The sequence below is a fragment of the Haliotis cracherodii genome, unplaced genomic scaffold, assembly GCF_022045235.1.
Source record: "Haliotis cracherodii isolate W230 unplaced genomic scaffold, xgHalCrac1.p SCAF_6, whole genome shotgun sequence".
Taxonomy (NCBI): domain Eukaryota; kingdom Metazoa; phylum Mollusca; class Gastropoda; order Lepetellida; family Haliotidae; genus Haliotis; species Haliotis cracherodii.
Window position 1 is genome coordinate 54,693,496 of NW_027266319.1, and position 25,072 is coordinate 54,718,567.

Genomic DNA, 25,072 nt, shown 5'->3' on the forward strand with positions numbered 1-25,072 from the left:
GAATCAAGGAAGACTAGGATATATCTAGTATTTTTATACTAAATTGAGATTTTGTTAAAAAGTCCTATTTTCGGAGATTGCACAGATATTAATAGATTGCATTCAATGACTTTTTGTAAAATAAAGTGTTAAAGCCCCATTCTCCTGATCATTTTTATTGGCGGTCGGGTAGCCTAGTGGTTTAAGCGTTCGCTCGTCACGCCAAAGACCCGGGTTCGATTCCCAACATGGGCACAATGTGTGAAGCCCATTTCTGGTGTCCCCGCCGTGATATTGCTGGAATATTGCTAAAAGCGGCGTAAAACCATACTCACTCACTCACTATCATGTTTATTGGACTTATTCGGTGGCCCAGTTGTCAAAGGCCTCGCAATTCGCTGTGCAGAGTTGTGTCCCTTGCCAGAAGCTTGTGTGGTTGTGTGTTTGAATTCCGGTTTGCCCTGATTATTTTCTTACTTTGTCAGCACCATTCCTCTGCACGTGGGTTTCATCAAAGTGGTAAATGTCAGAGACCTGCTTCACTTCAGGCTTTCCTCCCACATCAAGCTGCCATGCTCTGATATAACTGGAAAACTGTGGTGTTAAAACGCACCTCACTCATTCGCTCACTTCACTATTGAACTTGTTATCAATGAAATACAAGTGAACTAAAATTTAATTTATCTTTATGATAACTTGAATTGGGAAATTTTAATCCAGTGTGGGAATTTTTTCTTACATATGCTGCGGCACAATAACACCTTCAGAGAATGCTTGAATAAATCTCTGACTCCAAGCTTTAACAGGCTTTGACATAAAACTTACAGACTCACACATGCATGTTCTTTAAAACTTGACATAAACAAGACCTGCAACCCTGTCAGAACTCAGATACCGTGAACCGCCCACAATTCATGGAAACACCCTAAGGTTCACTCTCGGCTTTATATCTGAGGCTGTTCTTGATGTGTCATTACCTGGCTATACGTGTTGACCACCAATAAGCTGGAAACATCCCCTGCAGAGCTCCAGCATGACGTTGGATCACAATATAGCAAGGAAACACAGCAAACGGCACAGCACAGCACACAGCAGGGCTGCAAGCACTCCACCATTGATCTGTGTGAAGGACTTCCCCGTCTCAGGACAACTGTTAGCATTATGATGGCCAGTCATGCACATAGGTTCACAGGAATTAAAATGTACATATTGATTTCACCCCGACCAGAAGGGGTCCTCGGACTTGCCCAGACGCATCAGATACTGAGTTGAGGTCATGAACGGATTTGTCCTCAAGTGTTAGGTGTTTGAGGCTGGGTCCTGATCATCCAGGGAAGGACAGTATTTGTCTACTTAACACTGCTTATGCTAATTGTGGTGCATGATTAGTTTGATTTGGGGGGGGGGGGGGGATGAACACCATTGTGGGTTTGGTCCAAATTGTTGAAGGTTGGGTTGAAAGATGGCTTTCCTGAGACCGATTGTCCGTCGATTTGATATAGTTGTATTTTACTGTGGTATCTGATTTTGTGATTCTGAGTCGGGCTTAGTACCTCATGCTTGTATTGCTATGGTGTTTCTTGAGCAATATATGCTTGACGTAAGATCGAACTAAGATGGTGACTTGGTAATTACAATTTGTGACCTTGCTAATTGTTTTCACTCTACCTGAACAAAAGATAAGGAAAGTCACTGATTCTATAATATCATTTTGATTTTCTGTATTCCATTTTTTCTTTAGTATAGTGCACACATTTTTTTATTAAAGGAACACAGCTGTGTAGAGGAGGGTGCACATTATACATGCCATAATGAGTTTTTATAGTAGTTTTCCCCAAAACAAAGACATCACCGTGAACACATAGCACCAAAAATACCATGTCAAGAAGTACTGAACATGCTGAAGTCCTCAAATTAATCATGTTATTACAGTGTCTGATTATGAAAAGTGTTCATTGTATATCTGGACGTATTATATTAATTTTATTCAAATTTTATTTAATATTGTTTACATTAATTTCGGCGAAATCGTGTTTGAAATGCTCACAAGATCGTACAGGCCTCTGTTATTTACAGCAACCACAGTCAGATTACCACTATTCATGCCTTCAAACAAACTTTAGTTGACAGAAAATGGATACATATATCACAAATGTCATACTTTGACTCTTATTTTTCGAGTTTGACTACCGGTATTATATGTCAACATAAAGTTTTCGTGATCATGAGCGTGTGAGCCTTTGCCTTGACTGGTCAAATTGTTCAGTATGTTAAATATATCTTGCAATAGTGATCAGCTTTTCGAAAGTGCTACGCTTATGGTTCATATTATTTAAGATATATATGGTAAATCTGCAGCTAAAATAACATGATATCGGAATATATTATTGCGTAAAAATAATACTTCCGATCATGACATCAAAATTCTTTAAAGTGATATTATCGGGTAATTTCTAACTGAATCACTGGTAGATTGGGAGAAAACCTATGTACAGTGATAGCTGTTCTGGTTTAGTTTGCGAGATATTACCCATGGTGATTTTAATCTTTGCTTATGAAATAATGCCTAGCAGAACAAGAAATACAATATAAACGGTTAATCATCATGTCTAGTGATGTTTTATCTCAAATTTTCAAATTTCTATTGACCAAGTTTAATCGCCTCTTCGTTTACCTGATTTCGCTGAAGGGATACAATGTTTGTTTGTTTTCGGCGCATAATACTTGGAATTCATTTTACTGAATCACCTAAATGGGGGTACACACTATACTCAAGAAAATGTAGTATTTGTAATTTTAGTCTGAAAATTGTTGGAAGTTATTGACAGTAAGATTTGATGATTTATCAAAAAGTTTTCTTTTCTGATATGGTGTGTCAGCTTAATAAAAAATGTAATCAGATCTTCAATGAAGCCTTTTAACTATACCTATTTTATGAAAATGGCAGTGCCCCCTTCTTCAAGGTGGGTTGTCACCTCTTAATTCAAAATGTCAGCTGCAGAGATGTTAAACCCCATTTCACTTCACCTCACAAGCTCGGTTGAATCACATAGCATAGCCTGAAATCGTATAACTCTTAGGTTTCAATGATCGATTTTCTGAAGTTTCTTGAGGTTATTTAATGCCATATATGACTTTTGAGCAGCTTTAAAGGTGACTTAATTTGTAGACATTTTATATACGATCATACAAGTGTCGGACTCTTGCCAACAGTTCAAATATTAATTTGCGAGTTGTTTTCCCAACATGAGATCCAACCCCAATCAATACATGTGATTGCCATGGTGAACCGTTGGTCTGTGTGGGAGTCAGACACTGAAGACATAGACTTGCTAACGGCTGTAATTTTGTCAGGATAAATAGGACATGGACTAGACTTTATATTATAGACTTAGCCTCTGTAATTCTGTTACCTGTGAAGATCCGGGGTTAGAATTGGTCAACCTATGCTTGCCGTGAAAGGCGACTATGCTTGTCCATGCTAACTGACTTGGTTGATGCATGTCATCTGATCCCAATTGCGTAGATCAGTGCTCATGATGTTGATCACTGGATTGTCTGGTCCAGACTTGATTATTTACAGACCTCCGTCATATAGCATGATAATTGCTGAGTGAGACGTAAAACAGGAAACAAAAACAGATTTGATTGATACAGTAATTAATTCAAAGAATGGATTTATAAAACATGATATTTTCAGAAAATTCTGTCATATTTTTCAATTTATCCGTCAATTTCTTCAGCATCAATCATGGCTGCCCAGCCTGGTTTGTTTAACCTGCTGGCTACTGACACAGAATTCTTGCTATGTATATTTATGTCCAATCAATATAGCTGAGCTCTGGGTAAACTGCTTGCCCCAGCTTCAGGGGCTCCCTCAAGTTTTGGGACATTTCGATTTTGTTGAGTTCTGTCAATAACAAATTTGCCTTGTTCTTCCTAAGTAAGCAGGAATGTCACGTACATAGAACAAGGTTACGTATCAAAAAGATCATCATTTTCAGAATTATTTCCATTATTTAGACAACTTCTTTTTAGTTGTGTAATGATAGGTGATATTAGCCATTCTTGGTTATAACAGCGGCATAGTTCTTTCAGTCATCCAGTCACAAACAGGAAGTTTTCTGGTTTAATCCTTTCACAGTGTGTTAACTGTATGAATTGTTGACAATATCAGCAAGGCATACTTGTAGTTGTCTTACAGTTTTATGCATGTGATTTGATAAGTCAACAAGCCTAACCACCAGAAGCCAGGAGAATTGGACCCGTGAAGATCCGGGGTAGAATAGGTCTTCAGCAACCCATGCTTGCCGTAAAATGCGACTATGCTTGTCGTAAGAGGCGACTAACAGGATCGGGTGGTCAGGCTTGCTGACTTTGTTCATGCATGTCATCGATCCTAATTGCGTGGACCGATGATCTTGATATCAATCACTGGATTGTCTGGTCCAGACGGGATTATTTACAGACTGCTGTCTTATAGCTGGAATATTGCTGAATGCGGCATTAAACAACAAACCAACCAACCAGGATAATTGATTTTCAAGTACTGTTTGTTGAAATACATGAAATGGATGCAAACCTAATCAGTTATCGCCTCTGTGACTTAAGACAGTAGTCCTAAGCCTGAATCTTGTTCGATTTATTAGTAAATAATAGAAACTCAGAAAATGATTCTAGAGGCATGGGCACAGACTTGTTCCCAATGTTCAGGAGATTCATAGAAATCCTGATTAAGAATATTTTGTATTTCCCTCCAAATAACATAATGTGCATGAAATGATTTCCATGAAACTTATGTTTTAACTGTATGTTTCAGGCACTGAGCAAGCATCAGATCACTTACAAGAAACACCACGAGAGCGGCATCCACCATGAGGAGGCATTCCTACAGGAGACGGTTACCCGTGAAGAGGGCTACCGAGCATCCATCCACGAGCTGGAGGCCGACCTCAAGTCCTGCAAGCAGACAATGGACCGTCTGGCTGTGGAAAACAAGAACCTCAACACTCAGACAAACGAACATCAGAACCAGATTGAAACCCTGGAAGTTCAACGCAACCAGCTCAGGCACGAGATCAGAGAGTACAAGGTTCGGGAGAATCGGAATCTCACGGATTACGCTGAGCTTGAGGACGAGAACATTGTGTTGCAGAAGACTGTTTCTCAGCTGAAGCAGAGCCAGGTGGAGTTTGAAGGGATGAAACATGAAACAAAGAGGCTTCAGGAAGAAGCGGAGGATCTCAACATGCAGCTCATGGAAACGATGAATTTGAAAAGGATCATTGAGAAAAATCTCGAGGAAGCTTTGAATTCCTTGCAACAGGAACGGGAACAGAAACATGCCTTGAAGAAAGAGCTTGATCAAAGGATTAATCAAGAGTCCATGTTCAACCTCAGCAATCTGGCACACTTTGGTGGTCTGAGTGATGGTCTAAAGCTCACTAACAGCATGCATTCAGAGTCCCAAGATTCTGGGGCAGAGGAGGATGGAGAGGTCCATGATCACCCTGCACTCAAGAGGATAGAAGCTGATTTTGCTAAGAGAGAGGGAGTTAACAGACCTACTAAACCTCGGCCAGGTGTGGTGAATGACATTCTCAGTGAGATTCAGGTGACAGAGGTTCGCAAGTTGGAACAACTGCTGGAGCAGAGCGACACTGAGAAGATGGAGGTCCAGAAGGCTCTGGAAGAAGCCAGGAAGTTGATAGAGGATACACAACGTGACCTCATGGAACAGAAGGAGAGAGCAGACCAGTTGAAAGAACATATCAGTGCTGTAGCTAACATCAAGATTATGCAGGCAAGCACAGACTCTATCAAAGATCCTGAACTGGAAGCAGAGATTGAGAACGAGACTGATCCTGACAAGCGGGCGGTTCTGATGCTGAAGAAGAACCTTACTCAGAATGAAAGGAAGTACAGTACTGCTTTGAGTGAGATAAGTGCCCTTCAGGCTGAGATTAACCGCCTTCAGGACAAAAACCAGATCCATGGAGATCCAAATATTGAGGCTGCTTTGGCCGAACTTCAGCAGAAGTGCATGCAATATGAAGAGAACATCAAGGACCTGGAAAGGGACTTGAAGTCCATGACCTCTCTTGCTGGTGATGCTCACGGCAGCCTCACTGCCACCCAGGACGACCTTGTGAAGGTCACAGAAGACCTTGCTCAGTTGTACCACCTTGTGTGTGAAGTGAGCAAGGAGACGCCGAGTCGGGTCATGCTGGACCATGCTAAGGGAACAGTCACAAGTCGCAAGGACATCAGTCGAGAGAGCAGCGAGGAGCCAGACGACAAAAATGGCAAGGGAGAAAACGGTGTTCAAGAAACAAAGAAAAAGCGTTCCAGGAGAAACAAAGATGCCGCAAATACAGCCATGGTTAATGGTGATATGAAGGGCGACCCTACCTCATGTACAGGACTGTCTGAGACAATAGTTGACCAGGTGAAGTTCCTCAAGGTCGCTGTTGACCACTTGGTGGACAACATGTCAAGTCAGCAACAACAGGGCGGTGAAAATGATGACATGCAGGAACTTCAGGAACAGGTGGTCAAGTTGAAAGCTATGCTTTCCACCAAACGGGAACAGATTGCCACACTCCGAAGTGTTCTCAAAGCCAACAAGTCCACTGCAGAGGTGGCGCTAGCCAATCTTAAACAAAAGTACGAAAATGAGAAAGTTATTGTGACAGAGACAATGATGAAGTTGCGAAATGAGTTGAAGGCGCTGAAGGAGGATGCCGCCACCTTCGCCTCCCTGCGTGCAATGTTTGCCCAGCGGTGTGACGAGTACGTGACACAGCTGGACGAGCAGCAGCGCCAACTGGCTGCTGCGGAGGAGGAAAAGAAGACGTTGAACTCTTTATTACGTATGGCAATCCAGCAGAAGCTGGCTCTGACACAGAGACTCGAAGACCTAGAGTTTGACCGTGAGCGCAGGAATATGACAAGCAGGCGACAAGGCCGCAGCAAAATGGGGACACCCAAAGTAAGTCACAACTACAATCCCAGTGAAGAGTATGGTCAAAACCGAAGAGCGTACCAAAACTTCAGGAGAGATCGAGACTATTAGAGTAGGGATGGTTGATTGTGGCTGCCCAAGTGAGGGTAAGTCCAAATTTGAGAACGATAGCACATATACGGAAATTGCTTGATGCATCATTGGATGGGGATTCATATCATTCTTATATCCTCCTCGAGTGTTAGTTTAGGTAGAACCTAGTTGACATGCCATGACTTTCTGAACTTCTATTTTAACACAAAATCTTTCGAAGTTTCTTACCTTGCTAATTCACTTTCACTTTCACTAAATTGGAAACAAAGCCATACACCAAATTTCACAAAGGACTATTGCACGTTAAGTCTCAGATACATTTAGCTGAATTTTTGGAAATGAAATGGCCTCACTTTTAGAAAAATGGCTATTCCCAACACTGTCTTTGTTCACTTGTCACACAGTGATGGAATCATGTGGAAACATCTCTGGCAGATAAATATTAGTGTAGACAGGTAGGCAGAATCTGAATGAAGTTTTGGTATTGAGTTTGTTCCTTGCATTGTGGATGATTTGTGTGTGTGATGACTGGCATTTTGGAGTACACTGCTGACAAGGCATGGTGGTAGATACAGGAGTAGTTATTAAATCAATAATAATATTATTAACAATAATATGTTATGTGAGGGGTCTGTTACAAATTCCAGACACAAGCAAATCCCTTCAGGAAGAAACATCATAAAGCATGTTAATTTGAAACAGGTCAGTGAGCATTGTCTTTTTAGTTAATTATGTACGGCTTTTGAATGTTTTTGGTGCAAGTGAAAACTGTACATGTTTTGTTACATGATGAAGTATATTTCAATTTAATTTAATTATTTGTGAATTGTATAGTTTCATACCTTTCTTTAGAATTTGGATTAATATATACCAAAAGTGATATTAATTATATTGATGTTACTCATGAATAATGTATAATCTTTGAAAACGTTTTAAAAATGAGACTGAAATCATTGGATAACTACATGAAATTGGGAGATAAGTTATATCTAAAAATTTGGATCTATTTGTGCAGTGAAAAGTATTAGCATTTTTATGGTCGTAAAAATAAAGCATGCTGGGAAAGAATGAATTTAGATTAACTTTTGAAACATTCTCTCATTGGATTAACTTCATAAAGTTATGGAGATTCTGGATACCACATTTACGACTTCATTGATGATGCATATCACGATGTTAATTGGAGGCTATACAGTCGATAGTTGTCTCTCTCTCTCTCTAAGGTGATTTAATTAACAACATGGAAAAGTTCATCTGACCTGATCATATCATATGTAACACTTAGAACAGGGCCAGATTTTTGGTAAATTAACAGATCATATGCACCTGCCTTGTCAGTGGTGTACACGCTTGCATTACAATTGTTCGACCGGCGAGCCGATTGCCTGTCCAAGGAGAGCACCACGGCCACTATCAGAGGACCGGTTTGATAATATACTAACACTGTGCTATGTGTCTGTGTTGACTCTTTAATCTCCCCACGTCAGCACACTTGCTGACGGATTCTCTATCTCTTTACTAATTGAACCTCATGTCTCAAAGATATGCTGAGAATTGAAAACGCACACTTTCCCAGCTAGTGTTTAAAGTGATATGTTGGACGTGTGCGGAATCTGGATCGACTCATGTTGACAACAATCAGTAGTTTGCCTGTCAGTTCACAGTTGGTATTTTGTAGGATTTTTTTCTAATTTCATTATCAGGACTACAAGTACTTGAAAAAATGTGTCCTTCATTTATTAGAATTTATAGCTTTCATTACTTTTGGACTTTAATGTTTAAACAAGTTTAGACAAAGTACTGCCAATTTGTGTATCAGTAAAAGAATTTATTTGACACATGTTATATCAGAATTTTGTAAAATTAAAGAAATCCTTTCATGTATCAGAAACATTTTATTTAAGATTCTCTTTTCGTAATTTCATACTTCCTGATCCATATTTCAGTAAAAGTTTAAGTTGTGGTCTTTTGAAAACAAGCTCGCTATGCAACATTTTTGTGGTTGATAGTTGGTCTCTTTGAACTGACAAATCAAGGATTGATCACAGACATACGAACATGGTAAGTTGCCAAGGTCAGGTTGTGAGTTTGAACTTTGTATGCCATGTTTAAATTTCAAACTTTCAATTTTGCAGGGTTTAACCAGTAAGCGTCTGCTACCGACAGGTTTTTACCCCGCTTCTTTGCATGATTCCGCTTAAGTCTGTGCAGCACCTTTTCAAGCACCTGTATCCTCTAGAGATGTTATACAGTGTTTTGCAGGCTTGATACATAACCTGACTGTTTTGAACAAACTTCTCATAACATCTGTCACTCTTTGGCTGGGGGTGGTTGAAATGTGTTTAGTTATATGACCAATATTTTGCTTTTACAGTTTGTATTTATTTTATTGTGTTGATCTTATTGCATGGTTGGATGTATTTGGTATGATTTGTATTAATTCATGAATTAGTTTTAGGGTAGTTGTGAGGAAAATATCAATCTTCAAATTGTAAATGTCTACTGAATCATTTGTTACATGATTCACGAGACTCTGTATCAATGACAGGAAGTAGACTCTACCAATGGAAATTCAAAAGTCATGATCCAAGGATACAGGTTCTTGTTTAGAGGTGTTCTTATTTACTTGTGGTTTCTTTTACTAGTCTGTTTTTCTGATATAGATATCTTCAAAATTTTAAAGTACTTCTCAAAATTGTTTTGAAAATTTTGAAACAATTATGTAAATTGTTTTTCTCGAAACTTATAATTATTTTATTTGTCATAGAAGAATTTGCATCTTCAAACTAAAAAGATTACTATGTAGTTTGTGGTGAAGTATGTCCTGTGATCAGCCTTGTGACGTGTGAATATATGTGTATGAAAAATAATATTATTTTGATTATGTAACTCTGGAGCATATCCTGCTCCTAAACCATAAGTTTGTTGACACTGATTGGTCACCTCTTGACCAATGATATTCCTCCAACTCTGGGTGCTCTTCACTTTTATTTGCATTATTCCACTGTCGATGTTAGACGTACGATAGTGTTGTTTTGCCAGTTTGATGAAAATCGTTCTTAGTGTCTAGCGCAAACATCACTTCTGGCACAAACTTGTTATGACCCAAAGGCTTCTTCAGATTATCCCCATTGGTTTTTAGAAGTGTGACACATTCCCTGTTTTTATTTGGTTACAACAGCTTCATGTTGATTGGTTCCTTATATCACTGTGTGTGTTCAAGACATTTCAGTCAGTTATTCCAGCACTCAGCATTATCTTCAAATATACACCTGGAAGTATCCTTGTTATATATTTCCATGTGAAATAGCCAGTTTTTCATGTTCAAGTTTTCTGACCAAATATATTTATATCTTTTATTATATGACGTCCTCATATTGACGTTCTGAAACTGAAATCGATAATGTAATGAAATGTTTTGTAACTGTTCCATTATAATTATTTGACTACTCTTTAAATTGTTTCCCCTGCTTCTCTATAACGCATATTACTCCCGTCAAATGTTCCAACTTTTCAGAAGTTATAGAACCTGTGAACATCCGGGGTAGAATAGGTCTTCAGCAACCCATGCTTGATATAAAAGGCTACTATGCTTGTTGTAAGAGGCGACTAAGGGATTGGTTGGTCAGGCTCGCTGGCTTGGTTGATGTATGTCTTCGCATCCCAATTGGGTAGATCGATGCTCGTGATTTCAATCACTGGGTTTCCTGGTCCAGACTCAATTGTTTACAAACCACCTGTATATAGCTGGAATATTGATGAGTGCAGCGTTAAGCAACAAACTTCATAATGCATATGACTCCCATCTAATGTTCCAACTTTCAGAAGTTATATCGATAGGTATTTTGGACATTATCAATATGATATAGTTGTCATATGTACATGTTTCCAAAAGACATTGAATTTCTGGATGTATGAAAATATAGAATAGGGTGGTGCTTAATTTATTTCCAGGTGTATGTTATCAGTGACATAAGTAATAGTCTCATGTATGGTCTAACAGTTAATTGTAGACATGGCCCCACAGTGAAATGTAATCATGGTCTAACCGTGAATTGTAGCTGTGGTCTAACTGAATTGTAATTATGGTCTAACAGTAATTGCGCCATGGTCTAACAGTTAACATAGTTAACATAGTCTAGCTTAATTGTAGCTATGGTCTAATAGTGACTTGTAATCATGGTCTAACTGAATTGTTGCCATGGTCAAACAGTGAATTGTAGCCATGGTCTAGCTGAATTGGTTGTAGACATGGTCTGACAGTGAATTATAGCCATGGTCTAGCTGAATTGGTTGTAGCCATGGTCTAACAGTGACTTTTAATCATGGTCTAACTGAATTGTAGTTATGGTCTAACAGTGAATAAAGATACCATTATGGATAGATGGGTTAACATTCGAAGCTTGTGTTACTTTTACAGATACATTTGAGTCAAACGGATTGAAGTTTACTGGCTCATTGTTAGATAGTTCAAATTGCAGACATGGTTATTTCTGGCTTTTGAGACAAACTGTTTACTTACTGTATGTACACTTGCAAAGGTAATTGCTTCATTAAGTAAGTTTGTTTGGTAATGAATGTCCAACTCCAGCAGGGTAACCATGGTAACTGTTTATTGTGGTGCAGTTGCCTGGTAACAAGTATCTGTGAGGATACCATCTAGCACATTCAGCAAGTAGATCAGCCACTGCCTTCACCCTGACAGGCAGTAGACAGGCATAGTTAGATTCAGAAAATAAACAAAAGCTGCCGCGGAATGAAGAAATCATATCCATCATCAGAGCATGTCAAGGAAATGAATTGGCCCTGAAGCTGTGTAATGATTTTTGTGACATTGTACCTTTCTGTGTGCAAAAGTGATATGCTATTTGTGATTTTGTGAAAAGTCTGTGCTTCTGGTTATTAGATTGTATAAGTTGTATGGGCAATGAGTTGTGCATGAAGTTTAGTGACCATTCCTCTATCTGATGTACTGTAATGATTTCCTTCCAGGAACACAGGGTGACTGCAATAAGATCATGTGTAATGTTGTTGTCTGTGAACTTACCGAGACAGCTGATGATAGCCAAAATAACTGTTAAGTAAAAAGATTAGGTAAGATTATACAAGATAAAAACATTCATATGTTATGGTACATTGTTAATTTCCATATCTAAGGATATTGCAAGTATATCAATATTTCCAACATGAGTCAGAGGAATATTACATAGTCATATCTACCTACTGTGACAAAGCCATAGGTTGGGTATATATGAAGCTATATTCACTTGCTAGGATATGCAAACTTATATTGATATTCTATTCAAAAAAAAATACAGGTGCTCATTTGATTGTTAGTGGCTGCAGGATATGACAGTGATGAAGTGATGTACATAGTTTTACAATGACTAAAGTGACATGCTATGTGTTATGAAGAAGTGCAGCAGTGTTACTGTTTGCATCATGTATAATGAGGAGTATGACTCATCGTCATACACTGCCAGCAGCCACCGTGCTGCACTGCAGTAGAGTGAATCATACAGTGCTCTATACACTGACTACACCTAGGTACACAGGTGTCTGGGCTAACTGCCTGGATGTAGCTACTCTCTACCAGTGGTCACCACTTGGGTCACATGTAGCCTGGTGTGGGATAACCGTCTGTATGTACCTTGTCGTCATCATTGGTCACCACTTGGGTCACATGTAGCCTGGTGTGGGATACCATCTGTATGTACCTTGTCGTCATCATTGGTCACCACTTGGGTCACAGGCATCCTGGTGTGGGATAACCGTCTGTATTTACCTTGTCGTCATCATTGGTCACCACTTGGGTCACAGGCAGCCTGGTGTGGGATAACCATCTGTATGTACATTGTCGTCATCATTGGTCACCACTTGGGTCACATGTAGCCTGGTGTGGGATAACCGTCTGTATGTACCTTGTCGTCATCATTGGTCACCACTTGGGTCACAGGCAGCCTGGTGTGGAATACCTACAAAATGAAAATAAAATCCAAATGGAGCCTAGAATAATGCTTAATGTCAGAGCAATCTAATCTTGCCATAACATTGTAGACTTGAGTTTGATTATTTTTTTAATTTATTCTCAAGGGTCTGGGAGACAAACTACCTCCCCTCCATCTTGTATCTCTATCTCTTTCTTCTCTCTTCTCTCTTCTCTCTTCCTCCTCCCTCTCCTCCCACCATGATGACAACTAGCCAAATCTGAGCATTCGGATGTGTGGGCAGTCTGCTTAGATAGCCTGCTGTCCTTGAGTGCTGTGATGAAAGCCCATCGAGACAGCGTTAACAGCTGATGGTGTCATCCCTTCTCTTGTCTTTGTGAAGATGTTCCATGTTTTACGACATGAACTGATCAACAGTAGACATCTTGAGAATCCTTTAAACCCAAGTATGGTAATTATTAAAACTTTAAGCCCTCACTATTTCACTTTATTACAAATAGCAGTAAATCTCACACTGTTTTGTTCCAGTTTAGGATGTCCCTGTTATTTTACTAAAGCTGTATGTGTAAAGCTTCATCTCCTCCTTACATCCTTCTCTCACTCTTTTTCTTCTCACCTTCATCTCACTCAACTCTCTATAAACCACCATGATGACAACTAGCCAAATCTGAGCATTCGGACGTGTGGGCAGTCTGTCCAGATAGCCTGCTGTCCTTGAGTGCCGTGATGAAAGCCCATCGAGACAGCGCTAACAGCTGATGGTGTCATTCTCTTGTTTGATGTTCTATGCTTGACCACATGGACTTATAAACAGATGGCTACGTATTTAAAACAATAATCATGAAACAACTACAGGTCAAAAGGAGTTTACAACTGTATGTATGTAGTGGGGGTTCCAGGTTAGAATATGCCCCCAGCAACCTGTGCTGCCTGGTCGTGAGAGGTGACCAAATGGATTGGGTGTCCGACTCAGTGACTTGGTTGATAACACGCCTCACACCCCGACAGTGTCGTTCCTTGCTCACAGTATCGATCACTGGATTGTCTGATCCAGTCTATTTACAGGCTACCATCATATACCTGAAATATTGCTGTGTGTGCCGTTAATTAACAAACAAACAAAATATATTATATTTGAGTCTTATACCAATCTCACCAAGTGGTATTCCTCTGCTGTCATAAGTTTATTTTGTCGCTAAATCAGAAATATTTTCCGTTGATTTTAAGAACACTACATGATACAGTTTCCAGGCAACTGTTTCGGTTACATTCCCAACTCGGCTTGACCCAGTATCCCATGATGCATACACAGGAAGTTGGACAAATGGTGGGAGGAGAACATTCTCGTGTCACAACCTCGGTCATTGCCGATCTCTAATTAGTAGGCCAGGGACAAGGAAGTAGCTGATGTAAACAAACATGTTTATGTCAAGTACTGAATTAGGGCTTCTTAAAAAACACAAGACAATTTACTAGGCATGTAATGTAATGAGTCCTGTTATAATTTACTCTGTCATGAGGTACATTATGTGACTTTTCTGGTTTTTCGAGCTATTACCCACTTAAAATCCACTTTTTACACGGGATATTTTTCCTGAAATCACAACCTTGAATCTTGTCAACACAGTTCTGAAATTTTGTGCTAAATACTTGCAATAAATATTTACTTTCAGTTAAGTTATTGTATCATAATATAGGAAATATTTTGAATCGATAAACATTATTATAACAAGTATTATCACCCATGTATGTATGTAGTACAATCAATAAATGTTATCATCCTAATGACTGGTCTGTGCTACTATCCTTACGACTTAACTGAATACTGAGAAATAATACAGGGTAATAACCAAGCAAGATTGTAACACACTGCTTTATGCTGACAAATAGCCTGTGTTTTATTTTACCCAAACTAAGCATTGTTACTTATAAAACTAACAGCCAAATATTTCTATGTTATACCGTCCAAACTATTAAATATTGCTGGGACGGTCGGTCAGCCTAGTGGTTTAAGTGTTCACTCGTCACGCAGAAGACCCGGGTTCGAATCCCGACATGGGTACAATGTGTGAAGCCCATTTCTGGTGTCCCCCGCCATGATATTGCTGGAATATTGCTAAAAGTGGCGTAAAACCAAACTCACTCTCTCACTCTCACTCACTCACTCACTCACTCACTCAATATTGCTAAATCATACTATTCTTATTAATTATTGCTATTTCATATCACCCGAACACCTGTTTGCCACATGATAGTTTCCAAACACTTAATATTTCTACATTATACTATCCTAACTACTAATGTCTAAATCATACTTTTCAAAATAATTATTGTTGTGTTATACTATCCCAACAACCAAATATTGCTAAATACTACCACCCTAACAACTATTTATTAAAAGGGTATGACATTTGCCTAACTGAACAGACCACATAAAACTGTCCTTATTTATCAGAGTGGAAATTCTTGTATCATAAGAATCTCCATATATCAGTTCTCCAACACCCTTCAGGTAGACATAACAGGGTGTGTTGAAACTGTTGTAAGTGCATATTTGAAGTGAACTCTGTCAGTGAATAAATTTGTCCAGCATAAATAGTGAGACTGGATGTGGGTCACAGGTAGGGCTTTCCGCCTGTGTCAGTGGGTGCCAGGTATTAGAAATATGCCTGTATGAAAGATAGGCGGAGCAGAATGTGTGAGGAGGCTGTTCTTTTGTCAGTGACAATGCCATGTGCTGATGCTGTAGGGTGTACTAACTATTGGGGCTTCATGCTGTGAAACAATTTCATCTGGGCTTTTGATGACACCGCAGTCAGCTATCTTCAAGCTCTGTCACAGTGACTTCTTTGAGTGGCATTCAGAAGTTGGAATGGTAACTAAGACAAAATTGTTATGGATGAACAACTTCTTTATTACAATTGGGCGACGTTTCGATGTAGAATATTCTACACCGAAACATCGCCCAATTGTAATAAAGAAGTTGCTCATCCATAACAATTTTGTCATAGTCTGTCACAGTGGCCTGTAAATAATTCACTCTGAACCAGAAAATTCAGTGATTTTTTTTTTGTGTGAACATCTATCCATGCTGTCTGAGTGTGACACACAAAATAAGTCGTCAAATCTGACCACTTGAGGCATGTTCAGGCAGACCAGTGGTTGATATTATGAACAAAGTCCCATGTAGTCGGAGTACAATGACATGTCATCATGAGCTTAAAAACCTGGTCCAATTAAGTCCCAATCAATAGTGTACTGTCAACCTTTTATCACTTGGGTCGTATGGGTGGCATTCATCTTGACTAATGAATGTGGTAGGGTGAGATGTTCCTGTGGCTGTTAACCTTTTAGCACCTCACAGGCAGTTTGGGTTGTTGTATACTCTCCAGGGAGCTGAGAATGAAAATCGAGCTTGCACTGTTCCATTGACCAGAGAAATAATGGTTTTGTGCTTTGATCATTCACGTGGTGAATGAAATCTGGTGCTTTATTAATAGACTTATTATTATGATATAACGAAGATCCTGTTCAAAGCGACAAACCAAACCCTCACACACCTTGACCTGAACCTGTTATAGCACCACTCCCATTCAGTATAAGGTGCAGAAATTGGCCATGCAGTGTAGTGTTGTATGCCAGGTTCTCCTAGCTGGCGTTCGAATTCGAGATGGTCCCATTCTTCCACTGCTGTTATCCATGCTCGTTGGTTATGCCTGAATGTGGTAAATATCTGCGACCTGCAGCTGACTGGGATTTCCTCCCACGTTAAGCTGACATGCTGTGAAATGCTGTTACGAGTTGTGTTACTCCGTGTGAGGGAGACAAGGGAAAGGTCACTGCCACTCACATTCCCCGCAGCCAATACCTGGTACCTGGTGCCTTTCATGCGCCCAGAGCAGGACTCTATCTTTAACATGTGTGAAGACGAAGTGATAAGTGGCACATTGTGAACTTCAAAGCAGAAAATGCTCACAAAAAATTAAATACTTTGGCTCAGATACCATTTGTTTGTTTCGAGTACTTTAAACTAAGCTTGAAGGTATTCTTCATTTACCAGCTGTCTCAAGACAACTTCATATGTTTTTTGTACTTTACGGGTTCATCGCATGAGTTGTGGTCTACCTTTAGGAGGAAGGAGTAGTGCTTGCTCTTCAGTTACTCTGGCGCCAAACCTTTCCTTAGGGTCCCCTGCGGTAACTCATGCTACAAGCAGTATTAAACTCAGATTACGAACCTCCAGTGATGTCATCCTATTGTTCTCCATTCAGGTTATATCTCATATATGGGCTTGTTATATATACAAGTTCTTGTAATATTGTAGTGTAAATTTCCCCCGCGAGAGGTTTATTTTGCATTTGAAAACAATGTACACAAGGAAATTTGAGGAATGATGGAACATCAAACGAAAAATTGTTTCTTTATATTATACTGAATCAATCCACAATCTTCACATCTGTAGCCTAGTGAGTGAGTGAGTGAGTGAGTTGGGTTTAAGCCGCTTTTAACAGTATTACAGTTATATCACAGCATGTCAGCTTAATGTGGGAGGAAAGCCCGAAGTGATGCAGGTCTCAGATGTTTACCACTTCGGTGAAACCCACGAGCAGGGGTATGGTGCTGACAAACCTAGAAACATAATCGGGGCGAACCGGGATTCGAACCCACATCATAGGTTTCTGGCGTGCCCAAGGGACGCAATTCTGCACAGCAAATTGCTGCACCTCAGACGACTGGGCCACCCGTGCCCCTTCCTATTGAGTGAAGACCACCTCCTTGGTCTAATGGTAGAGCGTCCGCCCGGAGAGTGGAAGGTCTGGGGTTCGATCCCCAGCCGCGTCATACCAAAAGACGTTAAAAGATGGTACTTGTTGTTATCCTGTCTGGTGCTCAGCATTAAGGGGCTAAAACAAGGACTGTTCGGCTCGGTCAGTATACTGTGTCTGAGTGGGGTATTCATGTTAAACTACAGCATGGTATCTCAGTGTGCTAGCACTATAAATCGGCATCAGTCTAAACTAGTACAAGCAGCCGCACGCACGCACACACACACACACACACACACACACACACACACACACACACACACACACACACACACGTGCATGCACGTCGCTATATAAGTGCAATAATCTTGGACGCGACATTAAACCCCATTACACCTCACCTCACCTCACCTATTGAGTGAACCACTGTGAGATAGTACCAGATAAGAAATCAGTTTTTCAAGTGTATGTATGCAAGCATGAGATATTTTGAACCCGTTTTTCTAAGGTTCGTTGAAAGTATGTTTGAAACATGAAGTTGTTGAGACATGTAACAGATTATTTTGATGTATATACGTTTAGATAAAACACTTTAGCTCATGTTTTTATCAGGTTATAAACCCTCGGATTTGGTTTTCGATTCTCAAAAAATCAAACTTGGATGTGTTTTATCCAACACTTAAACTTTGTAAAGTTGATAAAACATGAATTTGTAGGCTTGTTCTTCATAAGATTCTGCGTTACTCATTAAGTAAATCTTATGACTTTGTTTTTCTACCATGTGATTACATGCTCCACATAAATTTCTGACTGTGTTCAAAGGGAAAATGTAAATTGATTTACAGACAAGAGACCACCATCATCTTGTGGTGTTCCTTTGATATTCAAAATGCTGGGTGTGGACCCAGTGTGTCTTGTCTGTGCATGCACTGTGTAGTGCCATATGCTTTAGTGGATTATTGACCTATATGCTTAATTCCCATCATGCACCATGGGTTACCTCCCTTGCACGGGATGCAAGACTTGAAAATGTCAGTGGATAAACTGAAGTGTTTTCAAGCAAGGGGCATATCACCCCACATGCATAGAGAGTTACTGGTACAGTCTGAGCACCTTGTGTCTTAGGTGAAGAGTTTATGTAAAAGCACCAATTTATACACCTTGAAAAATGTAAGCACCGCTTTTGATATATTTCCTTGTAAAGTCATTTGTAAAAAGGTTTTTCATATGAAATTTTATGTCAAAACACATTTATTTTTGTTTACAAAGTGGCATTCACATTGAAATACAGAAACTGAAATCGTTAACTAATTTAAGTGCCCCATGTCAATAGTGATTTCGGGGCGGTCGGATAGCCTAGTGGTTAAAGCGTTAGCTCGTCACGCCAAAGACCCGGGTTCGGTTCCCGACATGGGTACAATGTGTGAAGTACATTTCTAGTGTCCCCCGCCGTGATATTGCTGGAATATTGCTAAAAGCGGTGTAAAACCACTCACTCACTCACTCACTCACTCACTCACTCAATAGTGATTTCATTATCCTTTCATTCATTCCTCAGTTTCATCATATGTCATATGATATAACCAGTACTTGTACATGTTGTAGCAATCTATACCACATGGTACCAATTTCCGATGAGGTATCAGTCATATCAGGGCCATTTGTCAAAGTGAGATTGCTATAATGTGTAATAACTTCAAAAATATACATGGAAATTCATAATATGCTACTCAAAAGAAGTTACAGAACACCCAATCCTTTCATAATGCTATAGTTAATCTGTCCAGCATGACATATACTAACAGGAAAGAATCAGGCACTCTTGAACATGTTGAAAAGAAGTTAAGAACACCTGATTCTTTCATAATGCTATAGCTTATCTGGCATGACATTAACTAAAGCAATACAGAAGAATCGGGTGTTCTTAAACTTCTTTTGAGTAGTATATATGAAAGTAAGAAGGGATGGTGCTTGACTTCTTTCAAGGTGTAGGGCGGTCGGGTAGCCTAGTGGTTAAAGCATTCGCCAAGATATTGCTGGAATATTGCTAAAAGCGGTGTAAAATCATACTCACTCACTCTTTCAAGGTGTATACATAGGTATTTAGGCTGTTATTCGTTTGAGGTAGTTCACAGGTTATGAGATGCTTGTAAGCAAGTAGAGTCAGGAGTTGCTGTAGTTCCCATGTACCAGATAGAGGGGACATTCTCCGTGTTGCGTGATGCTATGCTGCATATTTACACATGTGCCTCACACCTGTATGATAGGCACTCACAGAAGACGGACGTTCTGTTGAACATTTTGTCTTGCATTGCTTTTATAGACTGCATTCATTTTGTTTCTACTTAGCGAACAGTATGTGTTAGCCTTTTAAAATGTTTATGTGAACATATTTATTTTAAATGGTTGAATTTTTTAAAGACAACAATTCATGAAAAGACAAAAACAACAACAGTTGTTACTGTTACTGTGGTTACTAATACATTTTCATAATAATCATAAATATTAACATTGTTTTTCTGCTTTGCTCTATTAACAAGTGATCTAATTATTTTGTAATAATACAATAATTGTACTCAAAATATGTTGAAAGTGTAATGATTTACTGTTTGTTTGTGTTTCTCAGAGCTGATGTCCTGCAGCCCCGGCAGCTGCAGCAGCGAGGTGATGACCACTAGTCTCATGGAGGACAAGATGCTGGAGGATCACAAGATGTGAGCCACCTGTCCCCCCTGTATGCTCATATGGACTAGTCCCCTGCTGGGACGAAGCCCTGCCATTCACTATATACAGGGGTGCTGACCTCATCCTCATTAACCAGTGACTTTTCGTGTGGAACTGTCCTTTCGACCTGAAATGGAACATAGACTGATCTCAACGATGGATTGGGTTGTGCCATCCTTGATATTAAGGGGTGTCATGATATGAATGTCACTTCGAGAGATGGAATGGCCCCTTGTCCCTGTATTTGAAATTCCGGTGTTCCAATGGAACATATTCACTGTTGATGGAGTACAGGGATGATGGATGTGATATGGGTATCCTTTCTGAGGACGAGTTTCCACGAAAACTTGGACAAGAGAAAATTCCATTTCTGTCTCAAGAGAAAAGACTTTCTGAACATGAGACTTCCACATTAATCACAAGACAGGGACACACTACAATGTGACCACTCCAGGCCAACCAAAGCGATAAGACTTATGGAGATAACACACAATCTTACCATGTACTTTCAATCGGAGCTGATGGTCATTCTGACATAATCGGTTCACGACCGATGGCAAAAGTTGTCGCTGATCAACGCAATGATGCTAGGTCACGCAGAAATAACCCTTCGTCCATTTCGGACACCATGCTACCAACATATGATATTCCATTGCAAACTGCCATTAGCAAGTTTTGTGTGTTTTGTTGTTCATTATGAAATGGATAGCATTGACGTTGAAGTTGCTCTTAATGATTTGGGAAAAACTGGTGTTCTTCCCCAAATAATTCCATTGTTTATAGTTTTGTGGCTGACAAATTTATTGTGTAAAGTTATTTAGCAGTCGGTAAAGATATATCATATATTCAGTGTTTGGCTTATGATCTGATACGCTTGTGTAACACAAAGCCTGGAATCAAAACACTGTGATACACGTAAAGGTGGTGGATCCCTTCTATTTAACTCTTGACTTACTCACGTTCATGTACAAACATATATATATATATATTTAATTAGACAACATGCTAAAGTGAATCATCTTAATTTATGTTGGTCAAATTTAAATTATATAATGGAACTTAGTTGGATGATTTTATGTATTTGTGGATTGTTATAGACAGAATTTTAAATTGTAAATCTCAACGATATTTAATTCAATCTCTCTGCAGCCACTACACCGATATTCAACTAGTCAAGAACGAGACTGGACACTTGGTACCATGTGTGTGGTGTTTTGTTACAAGATCATTATTTGTTTTTGTTGTCTTGTATTTTCTACATTTTAATGAAACAAAATTTAGAAGTAGACAAATTGTTGCTGAAACATACAAATGAATTATGCAACTTCCGCGCTGCCTGTGTTAAATCTTGTTGAGCAAGCTTGTGATATTTATGCAATGTTATTGTTAGGAAGTGCGCATTGTCTAGTTATTACGAAAATAAAATTCACTTTTTGTAGCATAATAAAAATCAAAGACATATGAGGATTTTAACTTAGGGAAAAATGAAATTGTGTTACGTATTTACTGGCTGCTTCACGGGCCTGCTGTTTTTAATGAGTTTTGTACAGATCATGAGTAGCATGCTTGTGCACTGTGTATGTGTCTTGTCTGTGTAGGAAACAGATGGTACCAGAAACACACCAGTGTGGTCCTCCAACAGTAAACTGAAAATGATAGCCACTGCATAAACATTTGACAGTATGCGATCAGTTGTTTGTTGTTTTTTAAAGTATGAAACCCCAGGGTAATAGTCTGCCAAGGTTTCCAGTACACCCTGGTGGTTTCAGTGTTGAAAGGCCTGGCTCCACAGTACACCCTGGTGGCTTCTGTGTTGAAATGCCTGGTGCCACAGTACACCCCAGTAGTTTCAGTGTAGAAATGCCTGGCTCCACAGTACACCCCAGTAGTTTCAGTGTAGAAATGCCTGGCTCCACAGTACACCCCGGTGGTTTCAGTGTTGAAAGGCCTGGCTCCACAGTACACCCTGGTGCTTTCAGTGTTGAAATGCCTGGCTCCACAGTACACCCTGGTGGTTTCAGTGTTGAAATGCCTGGCGCCACAGTACACCCTGGTGGCTTCAGTGTTGAAATGCCTGGCTCCACAGTACACCCTGGTGGTTTCAGTGTTGAAATGCCTGGCTCCACAGTACACCCTGGTGGTTTCAGTGTTGAAATGCCTGGCTCCACAGTACACCCTGGTGGCTTCAGTGTTGAAATGCCTGGCTCCACAGTACACCCCAGTGGTTTCACTGTTGAAATGCCTGGCTCCACAGTACACCCTGGTAGTTTCAGTGTTGAAAGGCCTGGCTCCACAGTACACCCTGGTGGTTTCAGTGTTGAAATGCCTGGCTCCACAGTACACCCCAGTAGTTTCAGTGTTGAAATGCCTGGCTCCACAGTACACCCTGGTAGTTTCAGTGTTGAAATGCCTGGCTCCACAGTACACCCCAGTAGTTTCAGTGTTGAAATGCCTGGCTCCACAGTACACCCCAGTAGTTTCAGTGTTGAAATGCCTGGCTCCACAGTACACCCCAGTAGTTTCAGTGTTGAAATGCCTGGCTCCACAGTACACCCCAGTAGTTTCAGCGTTGAAGTGCCTGGCTCCACAGTACACCCCAGTGGTTTCAGTGTTGAAATGCCTGGCTCCACAGTACACCCTGGTGGCTTCAGTGTTGAAATGCCTGGCTCCACAGTACACCCCAGTAGTTTCAGTGTTGAAATGCCTGGCTCCACAGTACACCCTGGTGGTTTCAGTGTTGAAATGCCTGGCTCCACAGCACACCCTGGTGGCTTCAGTGTTGAAATGCCTGGCTCCACACTACATCCCAGTAGTTTCAGTGTAGAAATGCCTGGCTCCACAGTACACCCTGGTGGCTTCAGTGTTGAAAGGCCTGGCTCTCCAGTACACCCTGGTGGTTTCGGTGTTGAAATGCCTGGCTCCACAGTACACCCTGGTGGTTTCAGTAATGGAGATATCATGAGAATCTGTTAATTCTAGAATTTGAATCAATGAGTCCTAAAGGACTTGATATATAATTTCTTGATAATTGCATAATGACCTATGGTAAGTTTAACTTGTTTAAAATGCATGTTCGGTAATGATCAGTGAATTCCTGAGTAACGCGGGATCAACAGCAACAAAAATAGTGTGACGTCACCAGACATAGGCGGATCCAGATTCCAGATGGGGGGGGCCAGACACACACAGCCAATCAAATTATCTGGGAGAGGATTTTGATATTTTGGATCCCTCTATTTTAAAAGTGCTGGATCCACGCTTGTCATAATGGTTTAAATGATGAGATTCCGGAGTCAACAGTACAATATGTGTATGTTTGTATGTTCTGGAGGCAAAAACACAGGAAGTCTGACTCTGGGCACAGTTTGTGATATCATCCTTGCATTCCTTGTCCACTTGTTGATGTGATGGGGTAGCCTGGTGGTGAAGATGTCCACCTGTCACCCAGGACCCAATCCAGTTCTCTGCACACAGTCTGTGAAACTCATGGGTTTTCAGTATCAGGGAGGAGAAGGGGGCACTGGTGCTGATGGTTGAGCTTGTGTCAGTACAGTGACCCTGGACAAAGATTCCATCTCTGCACACAGTTTGTGAAACTCATGGGTTTTCCATATCAGGGAGGAGAAGGGGGCACTGGTGCTGATGGTTGAGCTTGTGTCAGTACAGTGACCCTGGACAAAGATTCCATCTCTGCACACAGTTTGTGAAACTCATGGGTTTTCCATATCAGGGAGGAGAAGGGGGCACTGGTGCTGATGGTTGAGCCTGTGTCAGTACAGTGACCCTGGACAAAGATTCCATCTCTGCACACAGTTTGTGAAACTCTTTGGTTCTCAGTATCAGGGAGCAGTGGTGCTGGTGGTGTTTGACCTTGTGCTGGTCTAGTGACCCTATTCATGCCAGTGTGCTACAGATACAGTGAAAGATACGGGACAGATTGCTGTGGTTGATGACATGGAACACTGAATCCGTAGGCTCATACACGATGTTACTGATCATAAAATAGGCCAGAGTTTCGTTATTTTTATCTCCATGATGAGTCAAGGGATCTGTTTTTCAGATGACATCTCTCTCTGTCAAGGTGAAGGTCATTCCCAAATGATTCACTCGAAAGTTTATTTAAACCTGTCCTTCAATAAGAAAGGAGACATGGTGAAAATTTTCTTTTCAGTTTAATTTGAAGTTTAGATGGCTTGTTTCAGGACAGACATAATGCCTATGTCTTGTTAAAACACATTTTGACACACTGTGAAATGTGTATTCTGTTCAACCTATCTGTAGTTACTCAAATCTATAGTAGTGATAAGATTATTTTACTGGATGTATTATAATGTTTTATACTCATGACCACCAATGGCAGGTCCACATGTCAATACTGTGACCTATATCACTGAAACTGAAACAAATATGTTTTAAAACCCTGTTCAGAGTGACTTAAACCCCACTCACTCACTCACTCAATGGTACAGCAGGGAACAAGAGGCTAGTCAGCAAGTAGCTGTTCACAGTTGCTTCTGCTAGACATGCTGGAAATTCTACTTCAGACAGATTCTGACACCAGGTTGTCAACATCATGCTCCTGACAAAGTTGGAAATGT

General features: G+C 40.2%; 2 protein-coding genes across 5 annotated transcripts in view; both read left to right on the plus strand.

The window, feature by feature from the left end:
* Positions 1–22,157, plus strand: part of LOC139446691 (protein bicaudal D-like) — a 53,359-nt gene extending 31,202 nt beyond the window's left edge. Inside the window, exons 2-4 of one of the 4 annotated variants that reach the window (XR_011651925.1) lie at positions 4,799–7,089; positions 9,172–9,202; positions 20,377–20,435. Coding sequence is in view for 3 of the 4 variants with exons in the window: in XM_071227961.1 (XP_071084062.1) it covers positions 4,799–6,970; positions 9,172–9,202; positions 20,377–20,468 (2,295 nt within the window). In the remaining variant the exon portion in view is untranslated. Of the gene's footprint in view, positions 1–4,798; positions 7,090–9,171; positions 9,203–20,376 lie in introns of all 4 variants that reach the window. The other 3 variants (XM_071227961.1, XM_071227963.1, XM_071227962.1) reach the window with 3 other exon arrangements.
* A 177-nt stretch (positions 22,158–22,334) lies between these two features.
* Positions 22,335–23,447, plus strand: LOC139446507 (mucin-13-like). The gene has a single exon (XM_071227813.1). The coding sequence runs from the start codon at positions 22,335–22,337 to the stop codon at positions 23,445–23,447; it is 1,113 nt and encodes a 370-aa protein (XP_071083914.1).
* Positions 23,448–25,072: the final 1,625 nt, after the last annotated feature.

Excerpts from the sequence above, each read along its gene's own strand:
- LOC139446507 (XM_071227813.1), top strand. The coding sequence starts at position 22,335 with ATGCCTGGCTCCACAGTACACCCCAGTAGTTTCAGTGTAGAAATGCCT.